Source organism: Canis lupus, chromosome 4 (assembly GCF_048164855.1).
Source record: "Canis lupus baileyi chromosome 4, mCanLup2.hap1, whole genome shotgun sequence".
Classification (NCBI taxonomy): domain Eukaryota; kingdom Metazoa; phylum Chordata; class Mammalia; order Carnivora; family Canidae; genus Canis; species Canis lupus.
The window spans coordinates 59,067,359-59,089,319 of NC_132841.1; the positions used below are offsets into that span (position 1 = coordinate 59,067,359).

The following is a 21,961-nucleotide window of genomic DNA, read 5'->3' on the forward strand; positions in this document are numbered from 1 at the left end:
AATCAATATAGCACTGTAGCTATTCAGTTTTAGGTATACAAAGAATACATAGTTTAAATTAAAAAATGGTAAGTTATTAGAAACATGTATTTAATTATTCACCACAGGGCATCCAAATATTACAAATATAATTCTTAGCATGCCTGTTGTTCAGTCACTTAAATTATTAAAATATCTGTATATTTTATATCCACATAAGATCCTGGAAATTCTCTATATTTAGATGCACTATTTATATAGTTTAATAAAAAGTAAAGTTCCCACAACTATCTTTGTATCTTCTAAAATCAAGACTTTGAGCTGGTTTAATAGAATACTCTATGTCATGTTAAAGCCAGTTGAGAAAGAAGGGCTTAAATTGCTGACTGTAACATTCCCAGTTTCAAAGTAATAAAAAATGGGCAGCAGAGAAGGGGATTCTGCAGTAGGTAAATGGTGCAAATGAACTTGGGGGACGTCATGTAGAGAAATAAGCCAGTCACAGAAGGACAAATTGCTGCATGGTCCCACTTATATGAGGCATCTAGAAAAGGCAAACCCACTACAAAGTGGAATGGGGCTGGCGGAGGGGGACTTGGGGAGCTTCCAAGGAGCATGAAATTATAGTTATGCAAGATAAATGCATTCCAGAGATCTGCTGTTACCAGCCCTGCATTGTGCACATTGAGATCAGTTATGAGGGTAGAATTCCTGGTAAGTGTTACCAAATAAAATTTAATAGAAAACTAAAAAATAAAATGGGCAGTAGAACACAATGACCTGTTAAAACAAAGGGGCACACAGAAACGAATCAGGCTTATGTGGTTAGTTAACATTTGACAAAGGAGTCAAGAATATACAATGGGGGAAAAGTCTTCTATGAATGGTTTTGGGAAACCTAGGCAGCAACATGTAGAAGAATGAAACAGGACCCCTCTCTTAAACTATACACAGAAATACACTCTAAGTGAACTAAAGACTTAAGTATGAGATCTGAAGCCATATAACTTCTAAAAGAAAACATAGGCAATAGTCTGTTAATCATCAGCCTCAGCAGTATTTTCCTAGATATATTCTCAGGCAAGGGAAACAAACAAAAATAAACTGTTAGGACTATAGCAGAATAAGCATTTGCACAGGAAAGGAAACCATCAGCAAAGCAAAAAGGAAACACGCTGAATAGAAGACATTTCAAACAATATATCTAGAAGGGTTACTATCCAAAACATATAAAGAATTTCCACAACTTAACACCAAAAATAATAACAACATAATCTGATTAAAATGGGAAGAGGACTTGAATAGACATTTTTCCAAAGAAGACATCCAGATGGCCAACAGACACATGGAAAGATGTTCACCATCACTAATCTTGAGGAAAATGCAAATCAAAACTACAATGAGGGATCACCTCACACCAGACAGAATGGGTAGTGTTAAAGACAAAAAAAAAAAAAAAAAAAAGACAAAATCACAAGCAATGGTGAGGATGTTGAGAAAAAGGAAGCCTCATGCACTATTGGTGGGATTGTAAACTGGTTCAACCACTGTGGAAAACAGTATGGAGGTTCCTCATAAAATTAGCAACACCATGTGGTCTAGTAATTCTGTTACTGGGTATTTACTCAAAAACAGAAGCACTAATTAAGAAAATATATATACACCTTATCTCTATTGCAGCATTATTTATAATAAGATATGGAAAGATCTATTGATAAGCAAATGGATAAAGATATTACATATATGGAATGGAATATTATTCCACCATAAAAAATGAGGTCTTGCCATTTGTGACAGTATGGATGGACCTAGAGGATATTATGCTAAATGAAATAAGTCAGAGAAAGACAAATACCATATGGTTTTACCTATATGTGGAATCTAAAAGACAGAATAGACAAAATAGAAGCAGAATCATAAGTAGAACAAACTGGTGGTTGCCAGATATGAGTGGGTTGGAAGGATGGGTGAAATAGATGAAGATTAAGAGATACAAACTTCCAGTTATAAAGTTAGTCACAGGGATGAAAAGTACAGCATAAGGAATATAGTCAATAATATAATAACATAGTGAGATATGGTAACTACACTTATTGTGGTGAGCACAGTGTAATATGTAGAACTGTCAAATCACTACGTTGTATAACTGATACTAATATAACATTGTATGTCTACTGTATTTCAACCAAAAAATTATTTAAAAAATAAAATGGGGTTACCTGGGTGGCTCAATCAATTAAGCATCCAACTTGATTTTGGCTTAGGTTGTGATCTCAGGGTTGTGGGATCAAGCCCTGCATTGAGCTTCATGCTCAGCATATAGTCTGCTTGGGATTCTCTTTCTCCCTCTCACCACCCACCACACACACACATACTATCTCTCTAAATGAATAAATAAAATCCTTAAAATAAAATGAAGGAGCATACTCACATTTAATATGTAAATCAGTAATACAAGTAGATGCTATAAGCTTTATATAAACTATATATATATATAGTTTATTCAAATGGCTAAACTGTTTAGTGGGTAAGGAGACAGTTATTTGTTTGAAAGGTATATTTTTTCCATGGTTTAATGGAAATAGAAAAGCTGCTTGTCCAAATAAAAGCTATCTCCATTATATACTTGGTTTTCCTCTTTTTAAAAAAATGATTTTAAAAAATTATTTATGAGGGAGGGGCAGAGGGAGAGACAGAATATCAAGCAGAATCCTCACACTGAGTGTGGAGCACAATGCAGAGCTCCATCCCACAATGCTGAGATCATGACCTGAGCCAAAATCAAGAGTTGGACACTTAACCAAATGAACATTGCAGGCACCCCTAGTTTTGCTCTTTTTTTTTAAAGAAAATGCCACTAAAATGTATAAAGTAGTTCAAACATGATGGCAATATCAAAATTAATGTCCCTTTACATGGCATTAAGTCACAGGTTAAGTCTGCAAATGATGTCATAGCATTACTTTGGCTGTGTAAAATCCTGGCTACACACAGGATTTTAGACAGTAGTCAGATTTAGGTAAGTGAAGTGTGAAGAGTTACCTTATGTGACTTTAACGGAGGTTGAACACTATGAAGTGAAAACTGAAAATAAAAGTAAACGCACTTTAAAGTAGAAAAATGTAGAGACAGAGCTCCACTTATAGGTCTTTTAAAGCCTTTATTCACATTGTTAGCAAATTTTGTTTTTAACACAATTATGGAATAGCCTACTTTGCATTAACAAATATGTGAAATAAGAAAATAGTCAAGCATGACATTTGGTGGTCTTAAAGTCAAAACACACTTGGTTTTATATATATATATGTGTGTGTATATATATATATGTATATATATGCATATATGCTATATATACATACATAGCATCATTCAGGATCTACTAAAATGTGAAGATTACAGCATCCAACATCTTATAGTACAATAATAAAAACAAACTGACCAATGAAGGAAAAAATAGGGGTTGAAACAGTCTAATCTCAGTAGACTTTAAAACATTTGCACAAGAGGGGATCCCTGGATGGCTCAGCGGTTTAGTGCCTGCCTTCGGCCCAGGGCGTAGTCCTGGAGTCCTGGGATCAAGTCCCACATCAGGCTCCCTGCATGGAGCCTGCTTCTCCCTCTGCCTGTGTCTCTGCCTCTTTCTCTGTGTGGGTCTCTGCCTCTCTCTCTCTCTGTGTCTCTCATGAATAAATAAATAAAATCTTTAAAAAAAAAACATTTGCACAAGAAATAAACACATATTGCACAAACAGTGAAAGCAAATATTCCACCAAGAAATTTGGTGAGAGGGGCACCCAGGTGGCTCAGTGGTTGAGCACCTGCCTTTGGCTAAGGTCATGATCCCGGAGTCTTGGGATTGAGTCCCACATCAGGCTCCTTGCAGAGAGCCTGCTTCTCCCTCTGCTTATGTCTCTGCCTCTCTGTGTGTCTCTCATGAATATTTTTTTTAAAAGAAATTTAAGTGAGAGACAACACAGCATTAGTCTAATACATAACAATGATCTCAGAAGTACAAGTGTTTCTATAATTGAAAAATCTGTGAAAACATGGAAGAGTCTGGCAAATGGAGAGTTAGAAAGGAAAAACAGACATATAGATATAAAGCAAAAAAAAAAAAAAGTAAATATTGAACAACCCAAAACTGGCTCATCAAAAATGTTGAATATTTGTCTTCTGCGAGAGCTCAAAGTTTTGTTTTAAATTTTTATTTATTTATTTATTTATTTATTTATTTATTTATTTATTTATTTATGTATGTATGTATGTATGTATTTATTCATGAGAGACACACAGAGAGAGGCAGAGACACAGGCAGAGGGAGAAGCAGGGTCCATGCATGGAGCCTGACATGGGACTCAATTCTTGGTCTCCAGGATCACGCCTCAGGCTGAAGATGGCGTTAAACCGCTGAGCCACCTGGGCTGCCCTCAAAGTTTTTATTGACATGAAAATGTTTACAATTAAGGCTTCTGGTTAAATATTTGAGGAATATCTGTCCTTGAGCACTTTCTTTTTTTTTTTTTTTTTTTTGAGCATTTTCTTTATATCCTAGACTTGTAACGAAGTTTGCTTTAATCACTGAGAAAACTTGTTTAAAGCAAACTTCTCAGCAGCTAAATTAATATGAAACAATGGTCTCAATATAAGAAAAGAAAAAATGAAACTGAAAACCTAGATAAGTGGGCATTTGGCAGGATACCTGAAAATGATAGTCTCCAAAGACTGTTCCCAGGTTTCAAGTAACTGTTGATTATGAGCCACTGGGTTGCTAATATGTGCAATTCCATTACTTGCTGCTTCTCTTTTTAATTTGGAAAGTTTGCTTATCACTGACCAGTGCCCTATTTTCATCCTTTAGCTTTTATTTGTCTTCTTTTAGTACTGGTAGCATTTGAGCTCTACTTCTACTTCAGGTATTCATTCTTTCTAAAGCTTGCTTTTCTTTCTTTCTTTCTTTCTTTCTTTCTTTCTTTCTTTCTTTCTTTCTTTCTTTCTTTCTTTCTTTCTTTCTTTCTTTCCTTCCTTCCTTCCTTCCTTCCTTCCTTCCTTCCTTCCTTCCTTCCTTCCCTCTTTCCTTTTCTTTTCTTTTTTTCTATTTCCAATAGTGACCTCACAGGAAACCTTTTTGTCTCTGGGTGGCCTTTTCCCCCTACAATTTAAGATCTGTCAGTTCCATATTTGTTTCATGTAGCTATGTTTTAAGCTTTTTATTTTCAGCTAGAATTTTATTATAAGGGTTCTTAAAGTTTGAAATCATCCTTTTTTAGCCTGCTACTCTAAGGTTTTCTTTCTTTTAAGAAACTGTATGATCCAAAGCACCCTAGTAAGGCATCATACTGATCACCTAGCTGATGAAGGATGGGTTTCTTATCTAGCAATGGAATCTTGTTTTTTTTCTTATTGGATCCCTCTTTTCTATGATTGTTGCTTTTGTTCATTTTCATTGCTATCTCATTTCCAGTATGAAACTTCTGGAATCTCTGGAGTTCTCTTTTTGGTGCAGCTTTCTCCTCTTTAGTCCTCTTCTCTGTGATTCTAGCTTCCTTGGTCTGCCTGTACTCTCGGTTCTGTCTCCTCAACTCTGGGTGTCTGTTGGACTTTGCCTGTGCTTCCCTTCCCTGTGTTGTGTCCTGGAAATTTTCTCAAGGCAGTAAGCTGAGCAATCAAAGGAGTTACCTCATTTGTTTCCCATCTTTAAGGATCACTGTCCTTAAATGCCTGATGTCCAATGTCTTGAAAACTACTGTTTCATACATTTCTCTGTTTTTTCCCATTATTTCAGGTGAACGTGTAATCCAATCCTTGTAACTTCATTTTGATCAGAAGTATACATTTGGGATTGTTTTATAAAATTGAATTTTGTTTCATAATGTAATTTTTTTGAGGTTCTACAGTCAAAGCAATGGAACACGTGCATTTAAAGAAAATTAGGTACCATCTCTGTCTCCTCTTATTTCCTTCTTCCCTGTGGTAGGAAGTGTCTATAATGGGCAGTGATTCCCACCTCCTGGTATTCATGGTCTTTGTACAAATACCCTCAGTATAAGTAAATAGCTTTGAACCAATGGAATATGGCAACATTGAGTATTACTTCTGTGATTAGGTTATAAAAACTGTGACTTCATCTTGCTCATACTTTCTCTTGCCTCATTAAATATATAGAATTCACAAGCTGGAGAGTCCTGCATGGCAAGGTAGCTCCCATCCAACAACCAGCAAGGATGTGAATGCCCTTCATTCAACAATCCTTCCAACAGTGAATTCTGCCAATAATCGTGTAATTGAGCTTGGACGTAGATCTTTTTTCATTTGAACCTTCAGATAAGACCCCAGTCTAGGCCAATACCTTGATTATAGGTTTGTGGGAGACCCTGAAGCAGAGGACCCAGATAATCCATGTCCAGATTCCTGACACACAGAGACAATAAAGTGTGTTGTTTTAAGCCACTAAGTTTTGGGTTAAGTTGCTACATTTCAGTGGGTAGCTAACAGCACTCTTTATAGATCATATTTTGATGATTTATTCTTCCATTATTTACTTTTTATTTTTAGGCAAATTATATACAATTGATCTTCATTATTCACAGATTCCACATCTGTGGTGCTTTTGTAGTCATTAGCAGACATGCACAGAATAGTGAAAAATTTGAGTTATGCACACATCTCCATGTGAGGTTGAACTGAAGGGATGTTCTTCCTGTTGTTCCAGCTTTCAAGAGGATGGAGACAGAAGGGGTAGTGTAATGTAGTGTAAGAAACTCCAGCTCTGGGGCCACTCTGGTGGAATCTGAATCCAACTCTGGCACCTCTTAGTGGAGTGACCTAAGGTAAATCGCCAGGATGAGTTGATTTTAAGATTATAATCTTAATTATACAAGTTGTAAAATTCACAAAGTTGCAATTTAAGATTATAATCCCTGTAATACATCTGTATTGTGTATGTCTTATGTATATGTGTGTTTATAAGTATATATATTTGTATATTTCCTCTAGGAGCAGTGGTTCAGTATTCACTAATTCTGTCTGGCAACCTTATATAGAACATAACTATCATGAAGAATGAGATTCAACTCTATATGTATTCATTCATTTTCACATTTTATAAAACTAAGTGGTAATAAACCATTTTCATTTTTCCTTATAACATTATATCCTGAATTTCACTCCATAAAAGTACATAGAGATTTTTCTGGATCTCTTACTGATAAACAGTACTGTACTATGTGTATGCCATAATTTATAAAACCAGGCCTTTGTTAGTAGGTGTTTGTTTTTGTTTTTTGCCAAGGCATCTTTGAAATATGTTCTTGGAAGTGGACTTTCTGAATCAAAGGGTAAAAGTTATGTAGTGTTGTGGTTTTGTTTTATTTTTTAAGATTTTATCTATTTATTTATGAGAGACAGAGAGCGAGAGAGAGAGAGAGGCAGAGACACAGGCAGAGGGAGAAGCAGGCTCCATGCAGGGAGCCTGATGTGGGACTTGATCCCGGGTCTCTAGGATCACGGCCCAGGCCGAAGGTGGCACCAAACCGCTGAGCCACCCAGGTATCCCCAGTGTTGTGGTTTTAGAGATATATCCATATGCTCTTTGACATCCTCTCCTTAAGAGGTGGAGCTCAATTCCCATACCATTGTTGGTGGGCAGGCCTTAGTCAATCACTTTTAGCAAACAGAATACAGAAGTAATGAGCTATCACTTCCAATTTAAGTTATAAAAAGACTGTAGCTTCTGTTTTGTGTGCCTTTGCTGGCTTTCTCTCTCTCTCCCTTGACTCACTTGGTCTTGGTAGAGCCAGCTGTCACATTGAGGCAGACATGAGGAGAGGGAAGTCCACTACCATGTCAGGATAATCAAGTAGCCTATAGAAAGGCCCACATGGTAAGAAACTGAACTTGGAAATTGATATTCTGAGACTTATCAGCCATTTGACTGAATTTGAAAGCATGTCCTCCTCCATTTGAGCTTTGAAATAACTGCAGCCCTGACCACCAGCTTGACTACAACCCCATGAGACTAAGCCTGAACCATCCAGCTAAGCCATTCCCAAACTGACTCACAGAAATGTGACAACAAACATTTATAGTTTCAAACTGCTAAGTTTCAGATAATTACATAGCAATAGATAATTAATACATGCATTTTTGCTAGCTATTGTTAAACCACCCATTTAGGGGCTGTATCATTTTTCTGTGCTACCAGTAATACACAAAAATTCCTAATTCCCATGGCCTTACCAATACCATATGTTTCCAAAATTAGAATATTTTTTTAACAAGCTGATAAAAATAGTATCTTACAGCAGCTTTAATTTTTATTTCATTATGAAGGAGGTCTCCTCCAGCTTCCTGTTTAATGAGACACTACATTAGGGACAGTTTCTCCTTACTCTTTGGATCAAGAGCTGTGGTTTTTACAATTCTTACAAGGCTCTCCATGGTTTCCCCTTTTCCCATATCTATAACTTCTACTGGCATTACTCCTGGAGGATTCTGAATTAATCATTACTGTTCCTTTAGTGCCTAACACAGTGGCTACATTGTCTTAAGCCCAAGGCATGCAATAAATATTAATGAAACTGGGAGTTTAAATTGAAGTGAATGTGGGCACCCCGAGTAGCTCAGTGGTTTAGCGCCGCCTTCAGCCCAGGGCCTGATCCTGGAGACCTGGATCGAGTTCCACGTTGCGCTCCCTGCATGGAGCCTGCTTCTCCCTCTGCCTGTGTCTCTGCCTCTCTCTCTCTCTTTGTGTGTGTCTCTCATGAATAAATAAAGTCTTAAAAATTGAAAAAAAAAATAAATTGAAGTGAATGATCCAATTGCACCCTTCTTACCCTCTTCCTTGTCTTGACCAAAAATTAGGCTTCTCTCTTCCCACAGGCCCCTAAGTTTTGGCTTGTCCCTAAGTTTAAACACAGACTAAAGCAATATGTATATGCAGAACATCCTCCCCTAACAGCTTTTTCTCAGAATCTGAGGACCCCAGAAACATTTTTAAATGCCCTGCTTTGGCCACATGCACACTCCCATCTCTTCAAAGTTCCTACTAACCCTTCTCAACCCTATGTGTGTGTGTGTGTTGTTTTTTTTTAAGGCCGGAGTGGGGAGCAGGGCCGCTTTGATTTTTGAGATGCCTTCAGATTTCTGAGAATGAAGTGTTCTCCCTATTGTAATCATCTTTCTGAATAAAACCTCTCTTCATCTAAGTCCAGGTTTGTTTTTACTTGACAAGAGAAATGGAAACGCTCGATGTAAAACCGCTACTTAATTACATGAGCCAAAAACCATGACTTCTTTGAAAACCATGATTCAAAATAGGATGTATTTAAGCACATGAAACATGTTAACGTGAATTTATATATAATGCATATAGATACTTATAGATAATTATAGATATATACTGTATATATACTGTATTTTATATGTATATAAATATATATATATATGCCTGACATAAGACCTAAAGGTTACGGTAAGTACTTCGCTGGTTTACTATTTTTTCAACTCATGTTTTCCTGAAATCTAACCGCGTCGCTGGCTTCCTCTCTATTGTTTTTGGTTTCCTGTTTCTCAGTCTCCCTCTGAGCCCCTCCGCTGTGCCTAAGCGCCCGCTCGTCTGCCCTTCAGGCTCCCATCGCTGTCCACACTGGCCTCTCCTTTGCCGCATTATCGCGGCCCCTGCTTCCTCCGGGTTCTCCACGGCACCGCTCTGTGCCTCAGTCTCCCTCCTGTCTCTCAGTTTTCCTTTCTTCTTCAGTCGGCCCCTGCAACTTAACTCCTGCAAGGAGTTTCCCCTGGAGAATTCCTCATGCTAGTTTTTAGTTTGAAGCTCACTTCTACAGGGCATCCCCTGCCTCGGCACGCCCCGCCCCCGTGACCCCTTCCACCTCTTTGGCCCCTCTTTCCCACAGCGGCATCTCCGCGAAGGGGACGGTACTATTCCACTTTTCACCCCTCTCAGCAAGTAGGACCTCCAGGTGCCATTTACGAACATGTTTAAGTAGTGTCGTCAAGGACAGTATCTTAACATTCCAAACTCTTTCCCTTTCGCCAAATGCAGTCTCTTAATAGAGGTCGTTGTCACTCACACTTCTTCCCCAATCCTCCTATAAAATAGCTTCCGGCAAAAGGTCGCACCTCATTGGTTCGTGTATTCCCCCTTTCCATCATCTCGGGCCCCCGCGGTGGCCCTGCCAGAAACAACCCGAATTCCTCCGCGTGTACGGAACTGACCAGACTCTCAAGATGGCGCCTCACACGGCGAAACTCGGGGCCTGGGGGCCGCCATCTTGCCTCCTGAACAAAGCCGCCGACGACGCGGAGTGGGCAAAGCCGCCCCGTACCGCACGGCGCAGGCTCGGGAGCCCCGCGCTGTTCTCTTCCACACCGGAAGCGGGAGAGTTCGCCAGTATGGCTGTGACAGCCGTCCCGGGGAAAGCGCTGATGGGCGTTTCGGGGACCTGATAACGGAGCCGCAGGTCAGAAGGCGGGGACGTGCCTCCAGTCCGTGGGATTGGTAACGAGGGGGGGGGGGGGTGTCTGTGGGCGTCAGTGCTTGGAGGCGTGTGAAGTCACGGGGCGGGAGGTATGTGGGGTTAGGGTTGGGTTTATTTGGGAGTCAGGGTTGGAGTGAGGTATGGGATTAGTAATTGGGGAATGATGTGTCAGTGATGGGGTTGTCTGTGGGATCAGAAATGGCGTGTATGGGAACTAGCCGGGGCCAGTGATTTAGGGGACTCTGGAGAATCAGTGATTGGGGACTAGACCGGGACATCCATGTGATGCTCAGTGATGTGACGGTCATGGGGCAGTTCTGTTGAATGTGTCATTGGAAGGCCTGAGGATTCAGAAATTTGGAGAGAGCAATAATAGGATGAGGGAGTCATGATGATCAGCCTCAGTTTACTGGGAAAGACTTTTACATACATTAAAATTTCCACAGGTTTATGCGACTATCGAATTCTTAAAGGTCAGACCCCTTTTCAGTCCACCATTGCACCCTTAGCCTGCCCTCCCTCCCCCCGCAACAATGATGGACCAAACAAATAAAAAAGGATGGATTATTACTAAAAGTATGATTTTCGGCCTTTTTCTAAGCTTATTGCAATCATTTTATATTTTATTCAGGAAACACTGAACACCTGCTGGGTACTCAGACATAAGCATCACTATTTTGATTGTTTCCTTTCAGATCAGTTTTGACAACGCCTGGAATACTCCACATAAAACAGTTTCCCTGTCATGGGAGCTTTCAGTTCCTCTGAATCACTTCAGTCTTGTCTGTATGATTCCTCCTGGGACTGAGAAAAATTGACCAGGTATATACCTTTCTGCATTGTATCATATTCTCTTGTATGAGTGGTTCCAAGCTATCACCATTTTTTTTTTTGCTATCACCATTTTTATATGCAGATGACTACTCTTTTGAAAATCTGCCATAATAGTTGTTGTTTTTTTTTTTTAAGATTTTATTTATTTATTCATGGGAGACACAGAGAGAGAGACAGAGAGAGAGAGGCAGAGACACAGGCAGAGGGAGAAGCAGGCTCCATGCAGGGAGCCTGTTGTGAGACTTGATCCCCGGACTCCAGGATCATGCCCCAATCCGAAGGCAGGCACTCAACTGCTGAGCCACCCAGAAATAATAGTTTAAACAGAAAATATCTTAAATTTTAAGATTTTGGTCCATGAATATTGGTTGGCAGGGGAATTTGCTGAGTGAAGGGAAATATAAAAGACCTCTTGGGAGATTATTGGAATCAACTGCAGTTTCTTTCTGGGGGGATAAGGGAATACATTTCTCAGTTTTGGTCATGGGCATTCTTGCCAGGGAAGTCCATCTGCCTTTAATGATTATATAGATCTATTAATGTTTATTGCCTTGTGAAAATTTTCTACGAATAGAATTACTGGTTCATAGGGGAACTATAAGCTGTTAGTAAGTCAATATGAAACATATCTTCTCATCTTTACAATTAAATGACCTTGACCAAGTTCTGTATCATTATAGTGTAGTCACAAGAGGACTTCCTTCACCTAATGCTTCCTGACCCTTCTGCAAGGACCAAACAGCCTTATCCCATTGGTCGTCGTATTATCCACCTGACTTCTAGTGGTGAACGTTTCTAAAGTGATGAATATGGAAGCTGCAGACAGAGTCTGGTCTATGAAAATGTCCTTCTGATCACCAGTTTTGCTTTTTCAGACATCTGCCCTTTTAGAAGAGAGCAGAAAATCATGAAGTCCCAGGTGAGTTGCTTGTATTTTTAATTTTTAAAATTTCCTCCTTTATTTTCTGTTCAATCAAATGGGAAAGAACAGATAGCTAAAATTTGGATTAGGAAAAATGTAGCCAAACTAAAAATCAAGACCTAGAAAGAGTTTCTAGGTAACATGTGGATAACCTGGCCTGAAAACTTTTTAAAAATGGACATGGTAATTTCTTTGATCTTCTTGTAGACTTCATGAGTTACATGATTTGCAATCCTCTAAAGAGAAAACATAAATTTCTCATGGGAAGAAATTATTTTTTGCCATGTGAGACTAAAATTTCCATTTTGGGTCTTTCAAAAGACCAAAATGTAATGGAGTATATAGTGTTTTCATCAGCAGCCCTGTGGAAAAAGCAATAATAGATTGCATATAGCTATGTCATAGAATGATCTCTTTTAGAGGGAAGGTATCATAGTGTCATAGCCAAATGCCTTGAACTTGATCCTTCAGAGCTGGGCTCACCAGACTACTACCTGTTGGTCAAATCCAGTTCTCTGTTTTTATGAATAGTTTTACTGGCAGCACAGCCATACTGTTTGTTCATGTATCATCTATGGCTGTTTTCCTGCAACAATGGCAGGGTTGGGTAAGTACAACAGAGACCAAATGGCCTGCAATGTTTAATATACAAACTTTATGGAAAATGTTTGTTAGATTTCTGGTTTAGAGAACCTAATTGATTACAGAGGCTTCCTATTGTCCAGTTCTATCTACTGGTAAAATCCAGATAACACAGGATTGGTACATTTTAAATGTTCTTCCAAAATATGTTTTCCTCCAAAAGGGCAATTCTTAAATTATAATTATCTGGCAAAGCTTGGTAGAGCACGGGCCCCTGATGCTCCTTACCCTTTGCTGTGGTTTCTGATTATGTAGGATCACTGTACAACTCAAGGCCAGTTCCTTCTCTGCACTTCCATTTTTAGCAGTCTGTGATACTTTTTCTCCCTGCCAACATTGGCTATATACACAGTATATAACTTTAAACTGTATAAATAATAAAAAATTTAAAACTGAGAGACCTTTTTTTTTTTTACTGAGAGACCTTTTAACTTCAGCTCTCCTCCTCCTGAGATTATCAGTGTTTACCATTTGTTTGTAATACTCCAAACCTTTTCAATATGAATATAACTGTGATTAAGTGTGTATGTGTGAAAATACAAATGTATAAGAGTGCCTCTCTTTTTTAAAAATTTTATTTATTCATGAGAGAGACAGAGACAGAGGCAGAGACACAAGCAGAGGGAGAAGCAGGCTCCATGCAGGGAGCCCGACGTGGGACTCAATCCCAGGTCTCCAGGATCAGGCCCTGGGCTGAAGGCGGCGCTAAACTGCTGAGCCACCTGGGCTGCCCAACAGTGTCTCTTTATTATGTTTTTCTTTGGAAAAATAATGTTATAGTAAACATTCCGTGCTGCAACTTTTAAAATTTTACTGTCCCATGTTAAGATTTTTGAATGTCTTTCCCATGCCAGTACTTAGATTTCTTTATTATCTTAGCAGATGCACTGGGATTGTTTTCTTTTCCTTTCTTTTTTTTTAATATTTTATTTAAATTGGGACTGTTTTCTTAAATTTAAAATGGAGGTTAGAATCCTCACAGGGTTGTTGTGAGAATTAAGTGAATAAAAACCATGCCTGGAACTGTATCTGGGGATAGTTTGTTCTGTATTGTTAGTTGTTATTGTTAGTATTACTATTATATCATCATCACTGTTACTGTCCAATCTAGAATTCTCGTGTATATTTTACAGTACAGCTTATTAAGTGAGTTCTATAGAGAAAAGATGGAGTTGTTTTCTTCTGGATATCAGTAGCTGTAGAGTTGTGGCCACCAGCCACATGTGGTTAACTAAACATTTGAAATTGGCTAGTGTGAATTGAAATGTGCCATATATGTAAAATACATACTGAGTTTAGAAGATATAGTTCCAAAAAGCTCACTAATAATTTTTAAGGATTGGTTACACTTTGAAACAATATTTGGATGTATTGGGATACATATATATATTTGAAATAATTTTTTGAATGTGGCTACTGGAAAGTTTAAAATTACTTATCAGGTCAGTCTTAAATTTCTGTTAGAGCAGCTCTAGAGAAGGAAAATGGACTTTTTATTAGCTTAATAAATCTAACTACCAGGACTAATTAACTGATTATATGCCTCTTCCTTTAGGAAGAGGGATTTATATCTTTTGCATATTGTCCAGGAGTGAAGTCATTTGTACACATATCTGTTCTCCTCCACCTCTTCCATTCTCCCAGTCACCCAAGTCATAAGAGTGTTTGTAGATGATAAAAGTAAAATTTCCCAATGCTTATGTACTATACTTTTCTCAAAGTTAACAAAATTTATACGTATATAGTATATTGAAGCATTTGAGTATAATTAAAAAAGCAAAATCAGAATGTTAGAATTACACCTATTAAACTTCCTGTCAGAATGGATTTTCTCTACATTCTACATTTATTTTCTTTCTCATGTCGCTGTTATTCAGAAGAATACAACTGAGTAATACACAAAACTGTTTTTAACTAAACGTGAACTTTATAATCGTCATTCATTTGTTTTTACCAAATGTTTGTTGAGTACCTAATGTGTATCATATGCACTGGCTGGCTGTGGAGTATCTCAAGAAGATTTAGGTATGGTTTTATTTCTGGGAGGAATGCAGAGAAAAATTAGGTAAATGGATTTGTAAACCAGCATTGACAGATAAAAGCTCTGTAATAGACATGGGAACAAGGAACTGTTAAAGCAGAAACAGGAGAACAACCAGCTTTTTAAGAAAGTAAAAAATAGGCTCAAAAGATTATTGAACTTTGAATCATGAGGGAAGTAGGATAAGGATGGGAAGCAACAGTTACAAAAGTAGAAAGGGCAGAGTAGTTTTAGGAAGGCTGAGAATTTGAGGGAAACTAAGATTTAGGGTGTTTCATGGGGAGTTTGACTAAAGATGTTATTAAAAGAATAAGATACAGGGGCACCTGGATGGCTCAATGGTTGAGCGTCTGCCTTTGGCTCATGTGATAATCTCGGGGTTTTGGGATCAAGTCCTGCATCAGGCTCCCTATGGGAACCCTTCTTCTCCCTCTGCCTATGTCTCTGTCTCTGTCTCTCTGTGTCTCTCATGAGTAAATAAATAAAATCTTTAAAAAAATAAAACAGTAAGATACAAAAGATCTTGTTCACAGTATCCAGGAAGTAGTGTGGAGTGCAGTGGTCAAGAACTCAAGCTATTGATTCAGAATTCCTGCTTTTAAATCTGCGAGTTAATCATATATTCAGTGTATAACCTCTGGCAAGTAGTTACTTAACCACTGTAATCCTCATTTTTCTCATATGTAAAATGAGAAAATTAATAAGGCTGTCTAAAGGACAAACTAAATGTCTGGCAGTTTGATGGTGTGAATATGGGACTTGGCATGGGGTGAGAGGCATCTTGAAATCGAGATGACTGAGATGAGGCTGATTGTGTATGCAAGGATGGAACCAAAGGATGCTTTTAAGCAGGAAAATGTCATTTGAAACAGTGTTTATTTTTTTAATCTCAAAGAAATATTTGATAATAATGAAAGATTAGGGGGAAAACCTGAAAAACATTTTAAAATAATACAGATAGGGATCCCTGGGTGGCTCAGCAGTTTAGCGCCTGCCTTCAGCCCAGGGTGTGATCCTGGAATCCTGGGATCGAGTACCATGGAGTGTGCTTCTCCCTCTGCCTGTGTCTCTGCCTCTTTCTCTGTGTCTCTCATGAATAAGTAAATAAAATCTTAAAAAATAAAATAAAATAAATAAAATAAAATAAAATAGATAACTGAGATTCCTCTATTGGGTGATAACTATTGTGAACATAATTAAAATAGTCACTTTTCCCTCCAGAAATACCTTATGCCTCTACACTTACCCAAGTCTTATTTTAATGTCACATCAATAATCTTTTTTTTTTCTTGGGTGTTTCCTGATATTTCTCGTTACATCTGTTTTCAGTATTGCTATTGTAATTGGTGTACTTCGTTATATTATTAGGTCTAGCATATATATATGAGACTGTTCATTGAGGAGAAGCTATGATTATTTTCTTATAAATTGAGGGGATTAGGGGATCCCTGGGTGGCGCAGTGGTTTGGCGCCTGCCTTTGGCCCAGGGCGCGATCCTGGAGACCCGGGATCGAATCCCACATCGGGCTCCCGGTGCATGGAGCCTGCTTCTCCCTCTGCCTGTGTCTCTGCCTCTCTCTCTCTCTCTCTGTGACTATCATAAATAAATAAAATTAAAAAAAAATTAAAAAAAAAATAAATTGAGGGGATTAAATTATGATCTTTAAGAACTCTGACATTCTGTGTTTCTCCATATGTGTGTTTTCTCTTTTTAATGTTTTCTTTTTAAAAGGCTTTTTCTGCTCTATAATTATTACTAAAAGTTTTCCCATGTTTTGTTTTGTTACTTTAATGCTCTTGGCTATCTTTTTAGAGTTTAAATTTTTGCTCCATCCAGAAGGTATGTTTTCTATTATCTAAGACATAGGTTACAGTCTATTCATTTGCTACTTTACTGTAGCAAAGTACCACAAACTGAGTAGATCAAACAGCAGAAATTTATTGTCTCATAGTTCTGGAGGCTAGAAGTCAAAACTCAAGGTGTCAGCAGCTTTGATATTCTTTCTGAAGGCTATAAGAGAACAGTCTATTCCAGGCCTCTCTCCTTGGCATGTACATGACCATCTTTTCCCCTGTCACTTCATATCATGTTTCTTCTAGATATGTCTGTCTCTCTGCAAATTTCTCCTTTAGATACAGACATCGGTCATATTGGATTAGGGTCCACCCTAATGATGTCAGAGAATTAATTATATCTGAAATGACTGTTTCTAAATAAGGTCACATTCTGAGAAACTGGTAGTTAGAACTTTAACATACAGATTTTAAGGGGATACAATTCTACCTTTAACATAGGGATTCAACATTATTCTTCTGTTGATTATCAAGTTGTTTCAGTATTATTCTTTGATAATCTGTCTTCCTTTCAGTTATTGAATGCTGCCCTTATCATTTATTAAATTACCATTTGTAACAAATTGGCATTTTGATCTATCTCTTCTGTTCTCCTTTTTTTTTTTTTTTTTTTTTTTCTCTTCTCTTCTGTTCTCCTGATCTGTGACTGGCTCTTCTTGTAAAGACAAGATTTTGTATTGTTTTTCCCAAATACTGTGATACAAAACTAGGCATAGGCATAGTTTTGTATACTGCAGTAGAGATGATGAAAATGAAAATGATCACTTCAGATTGAACAGGAATATACTGTTACAGGGCTTAGTATCATTCAAGGATGTGGCTGTGGATTTTACCCAAGAGGAGTGGCAGCAACTGGACCCTGCTCAGAAGACCCTGTACAAGGATGTGATGCTGGAGAACTTCAGCCACCTAGTCTCAATGGGTAAGGATGGCTTTCCTACATAACTCAGACTTGTCCATCCAAGAGCCTTTTCTCATAAGGTGCTGTGGTTTGTAGTTACTGACATATATAATGACTTTTATGATCTTTAGACCCTCCCAAATGGAGGTCTTTTTTTTTTTAAGGGCCACCTGGACTGCTTCATTGTAGCTCTCTTGAAACTACACCTTCACTTTTCCTTCAGTGTAGTCAATCCCAGTTCTTCTATTTCCATTTAATAGGATATCCAGTTTCCAAACCAGATGTCATCTCTAAGTTGGAACAAGGAGAAGATCCATGGATCATAAAAAGAGACATACCAAATTGGATGTATCCAGATGAAAATCAGGCAGATGGAAGACAAGGGAAGTGAAATATCAGTTTTTGTTTTCTTGATTGATTGATGCCTGAAGTTTATGTTCTGTCCTTATTGAAATCTCTTATTCTTTGTTCCTGTACTGAGAATTAAGTAGGCATTCAGCAAATAATTGTGAGCCTTTATAAAGGAGAGCTATTTCTTATTTATCCTCTTTCTCTCTCTGCATATATGTATATCTCTAACACCTTTTATGAAAGGCAATAGAAAGGCAAAGTCCTCCCAAGAACATAGGTTGCACTTTAGATGGTAAGACCTCCAGGTACATGGCTATATAAATTATATGTCAAATACAGCTACTGTTTTTAAAAGTTCAGAAAAAATGAGAGTCTAAAGATGTAACAATTTGAGAAGGCATTTTCCAGAGCATATAGCTGTAGCTGCTTTGAGAGATATATAAAGTGTTGATGATGCTGAAGGAGGAGGGTAAAGGCCAACAGGTGGAAAGAGACTATATGAACAAAACTTTGAAGTTAGAGGATTAAGGCTTTTCTGGGAGAATTTAGAGTATATGAACAAAACTTTAAAGTTAGAGAATTAAGGCTTTTCTGGGAGAATTTTGCTAGTTTTACTTGGTACATATAGAAGGTATTTATGGCAAGTAGTGGAATATAAGCTTGGGTTCTTTGTGTGAATCTGATACTGAATCCATAGCAGGATCTTGGATTTTTCTGTTGTTTGTGTTAGTTTTTAATTAGGAAAGTAGACTGAGGAGAGTTAAAAGTATTTTGACTACAGAGGAACCTTGTTTCTGTGGATAGTGGTGGCAGGATAATAATAGTGAAAAAAAAAAATATATATATATATATAGCAAATGGTTTATAAGATAAATAAATTCAAAAGCTGATAAAGGTTTCAGAAAGCAGAGGAAGTGAAAAGATTCTAGAATAATAATCCAAAATTAGAGTGATAATCAAATACTTTTCTATCTTCTTCAGGTCTAATTTTTCCATGAACTTTTCTCTTTAACATCCTTTCCCATCATTCATCTGATCATACTGTATGCTGTACTGTCTTATGAGATGGCCAGCCCCATCCCTATGGTCTGAGCTTATCAACTACATTGGATTATTTGTTCTGTTCTTTTGCATTCTGTTAATTGTTCTTTACAATCGTTTTATTTTATCTTTCTTTCTTTTAGACAGGAAAAGTAACCTTGACAACCCCAAATCATGTATTTTGGGGTCTGTTTCCTTCCGTAATAATATCCTGAAAGGAGTCACAAAAGATAGTTCATTGTACTCCATCTTAAAAGTCTGTCAAGATGATGGTCAGCTGCAGAGATGTCAGGAGAATCAAGACAAGCTTCTCAGGCAAGTAACAGTCATCAGCAACAAAACAGTGACTATGGAGTCAGGCCATAAATATAATGCATTGGGAAAAATATTTCATGAATGCATAGATCAAGATACTTTAAAGCAAAAATCCCATAACTATGATATATTTAAAAAGAACTTGAAATATAATATTGACCTACGTATTTGTAATAAGAGCAGTTCAAGAAAAAACCTTGATGAAAGTTTTGGATGTGGAAAATCATCTAGCCATGGTGTTTCCTATTCTCATCTTGAGAAAATTCACAATGGAGTAATCCCCAATAATAATAATCAGTGTGGAAACATTTTTAGTAGTAAACAATCCCTTATTCAATATCAGAATATTGAAACTAAGGAGAAAACCTGTGTATGTATTACATGTGGAAAAGCCTTTGCTAAGAAATCACAGCTCATTGTACATCAACGAATTCATACTGGAAAGAAACCATATGATTGTGGTGCATGTGGGAAAGCCTTCAGTGAGAAGTTTCATCTCATTGTACATCAGAGAACTCATACTGGGGAGAAACCTTATGAATGTTCTGAATGTGGAAAAGCTTTCTCTCAGAAATCATCCCTCATTATACATCAGAGAGTTCACACTGGAGAAAAACCATATGAATGTAGTGACTGTGGGAAAGCCTTCTCCCAGAAATCACCCCTCATTATACATCAGAGAATTCACACTGGAGAGAAACCTTATGAATGTAGAGAGTGTGGGAAGGCCTTTTCCCAGAAGTCACAGCTGATTATACATCATAGAGCTCATACTGGAGAGAAGCCATATGAATGTACTGAATGTGGGAAAGCCTTCTGTGAGAAGTCCCACCTCATTATACATAAAAGAATTCACACTGGGGAGAAACCTTACAAATGTGCTCAGTGTGAGGAAGCCTTCAGCAGGAAGACAGAACTCATTACACATCAGTTAATTCATACGGGGGAGAAACCTTATGAATGTACTGAATGTGGGAAGACCTTCTCCCGGAAGTCACAGCTCATCATACATCAGAGAACGCATACTGGAGAGAAACCCTATAAATGCAGTGAATGTGGAAAGGCCTTCTGTCAGAAATCACACCTCATTGGACATCAGAGAATTCACACAGGAGAAAAACCTTATATATGCAGTGAATGTGGAAAAGCCTTCTCTCAGAAGTCCCACCTCCCAGGGCATCAGCGCATTCATACAGGAGAGAAACCATATGTATGTGCTGAATGTGGAAAGGCTTTTTCCCAGAAGTCAGATCTTGTTTTACATCAGAGAATTCATACTGGGGAAAGACCCTATCGGTGTGCTGTATGTGGGAAAGCATTCATTCAGAAGTCACAGCTCACTGTACACCAGAGGATTCATAACAGTGGTAAAATCATAATGAACTGAACACAATAAAGCCTTCTCAGTATGAGTTCAAGCCTTAATGAATACTAGGAACCTGACTGATTTGATATTTATGGGACATCTTTAATAGATAAAATTATGCAAAAGAATTCATGTCTATAGTGTGGTGATACCTAGCTCAGCAAAGATGATGGAAAGTAATCGTAAATGAAGAACATTTTCAACATGGTGTGTAAAGCTTTTTATGGTCAGTGGAACAAATTATGTATATAGAATATTGTCAAGTTATATATTCTTTATTATACCATATAACAATAACCAGATATTGTGAAATTGCTAATATTAGCTTGGCATAATTTTGGCCATACAGGAATTCCCAATAAAGGACATGAAAAAAGCGTGAGTAAAAAAAAAAAAAAAAAAAAAAAAAAAAAAATTAAGAAACTACATTATAAGGAAGGGGCTTAGCATAACCCCTAAAGATACATGTAAAATTCTTGTACAAAGATGGAAAGATAGGTGGATCAGATTCAATACAGGTGATGTTTATGCATTTTCCCATCTCAAGCATATACATTGCATTTAAGTTGATCTGTCTCTCTGGAAGGATCCTGGACCTTTAAATTGGTGCACCTTGACCAGGTCTCCCATTTATTCTTCCTCACTAAGAGTTTGGTATTGTGGAAATGCTTTGGTACTGAGGCAGATGGTCTTGTGTTTTAATCCTGGCTCAGCTACTCACAGATTGTGTGACTTCAAGCAAGCCTACTTCATCCATTTGAATATTTTATCATTAAAAAAATACAATGTAGAGCATGTTTTCAGTTATTATTCGTTCTTTTTATCTTTCCTCTCTATCCTCCTCCAACTGGATGCTAAGACTAATATGCAAAAAGCTACATCTAAATTTGCTTTGCATTCCAGACGCTCTGCTTTTGATATCCCATTCCCATGACAGTTCTCTTTACTGTCTTTGACTCTGGTGGCCTTGATTCTTGGTGTGTTAAAGTGACATTATGGTTTTATTATTTTTTACGTACTTTTATATAAACCATAGTGATTACACGTAAAGACCCTGACTAATGTCTCTTCAGGACTTCCATTGTGCAACCCCAACTGTTTTCCCTGGGAACAAATGACACTTGTAGAGCAAAACTCTTGGGATGAGAAATTATGCCTGCCACAGATTTGAGAACTTGATATCTCTAAAATATCTCCTGGTCTCTTTCCTGTGGTTCTGCCT

At 37.7% G+C, this 21,961-nt stretch overlaps 3 protein-coding genes across 28 annotated transcripts in view; 2 read left to right on the plus strand and 1 right to left on the minus strand.

Moving 5' to 3' along the window:
• The window catches only part of ZNF300 (zinc finger protein 300), a 46,847-nt gene extending 25,318 nt beyond the window's left edge, over positions 1-21,529 (plus strand). Inside the window, exon 8 of the mRNA XM_072824475.1 lies at positions 19,732-21,529. Within this exon, the coding sequence (XP_072680576.1) occupies positions 19,732-20,760 (1,029 nt within the window). The 3' untranslated portion in view covers positions 20,761-21,529. The remainder of the gene's footprint in view (positions 1-19,731) is intronic.
• The window catches only part of LOC140632457 (zinc finger protein 300-like), a 187,255-nt gene that overhangs the window by 133,101 nt on the left and 32,193 nt on the right, over positions 1-21,961 (minus strand). The window contains exon 5 of one of the 25 annotated variants that reach the window (XR_012030040.1): positions 11,070-11,276. The exons of the other annotated variants lie outside the window; for them this stretch is intronic. The gene's annotated coding sequence lies outside the window, so the exon portion shown is untranslated. Of the gene's footprint in view, positions 1-11,069; positions 11,277-21,961 lie in introns of those variants that run through there. 25 annotated transcript variants of the gene reach the window in all.
• LOC140632456 (zinc finger protein 300-like) lies at positions 10,296-21,529 on the plus strand. 2 transcript variants are annotated; one of them, XM_072824476.1, is made up of 5 exons: positions 10,296-10,454; positions 11,168-11,294; positions 11,987-12,225; positions 17,561-17,687; positions 17,927-21,529. In XM_072824476.1, exons 3-5 carry the CDS (start codon positions 12,214-12,216, stop codon positions 18,055-18,057), a joined length of 270 nt encoding a protein of 89 aa, XP_072680577.1. In that variant the 5' UTR covers positions 10,296-10,454; positions 11,168-11,294; positions 11,987-12,213; the 3' UTR covers positions 18,058-21,529. The 2 variants fall into 2 exon arrangements, with proteins under 2 accessions (XP_072680577.1, XP_072680578.1); XM_072824477.1 differs by having other exon boundaries at positions 12,182-12,225.

Bases quoted from the DNA above. Each gene is read 5' to 3' on its own strand.
- LOC140632456 (XM_072824476.1), top strand. The intron at 17,688-17,926 runs GTAAGGATGGCT...TCCATTTAATAG, and splicing joins CAGCCACCTAGTCTCAATGG to GATATCCAGTTTCCAAACCA.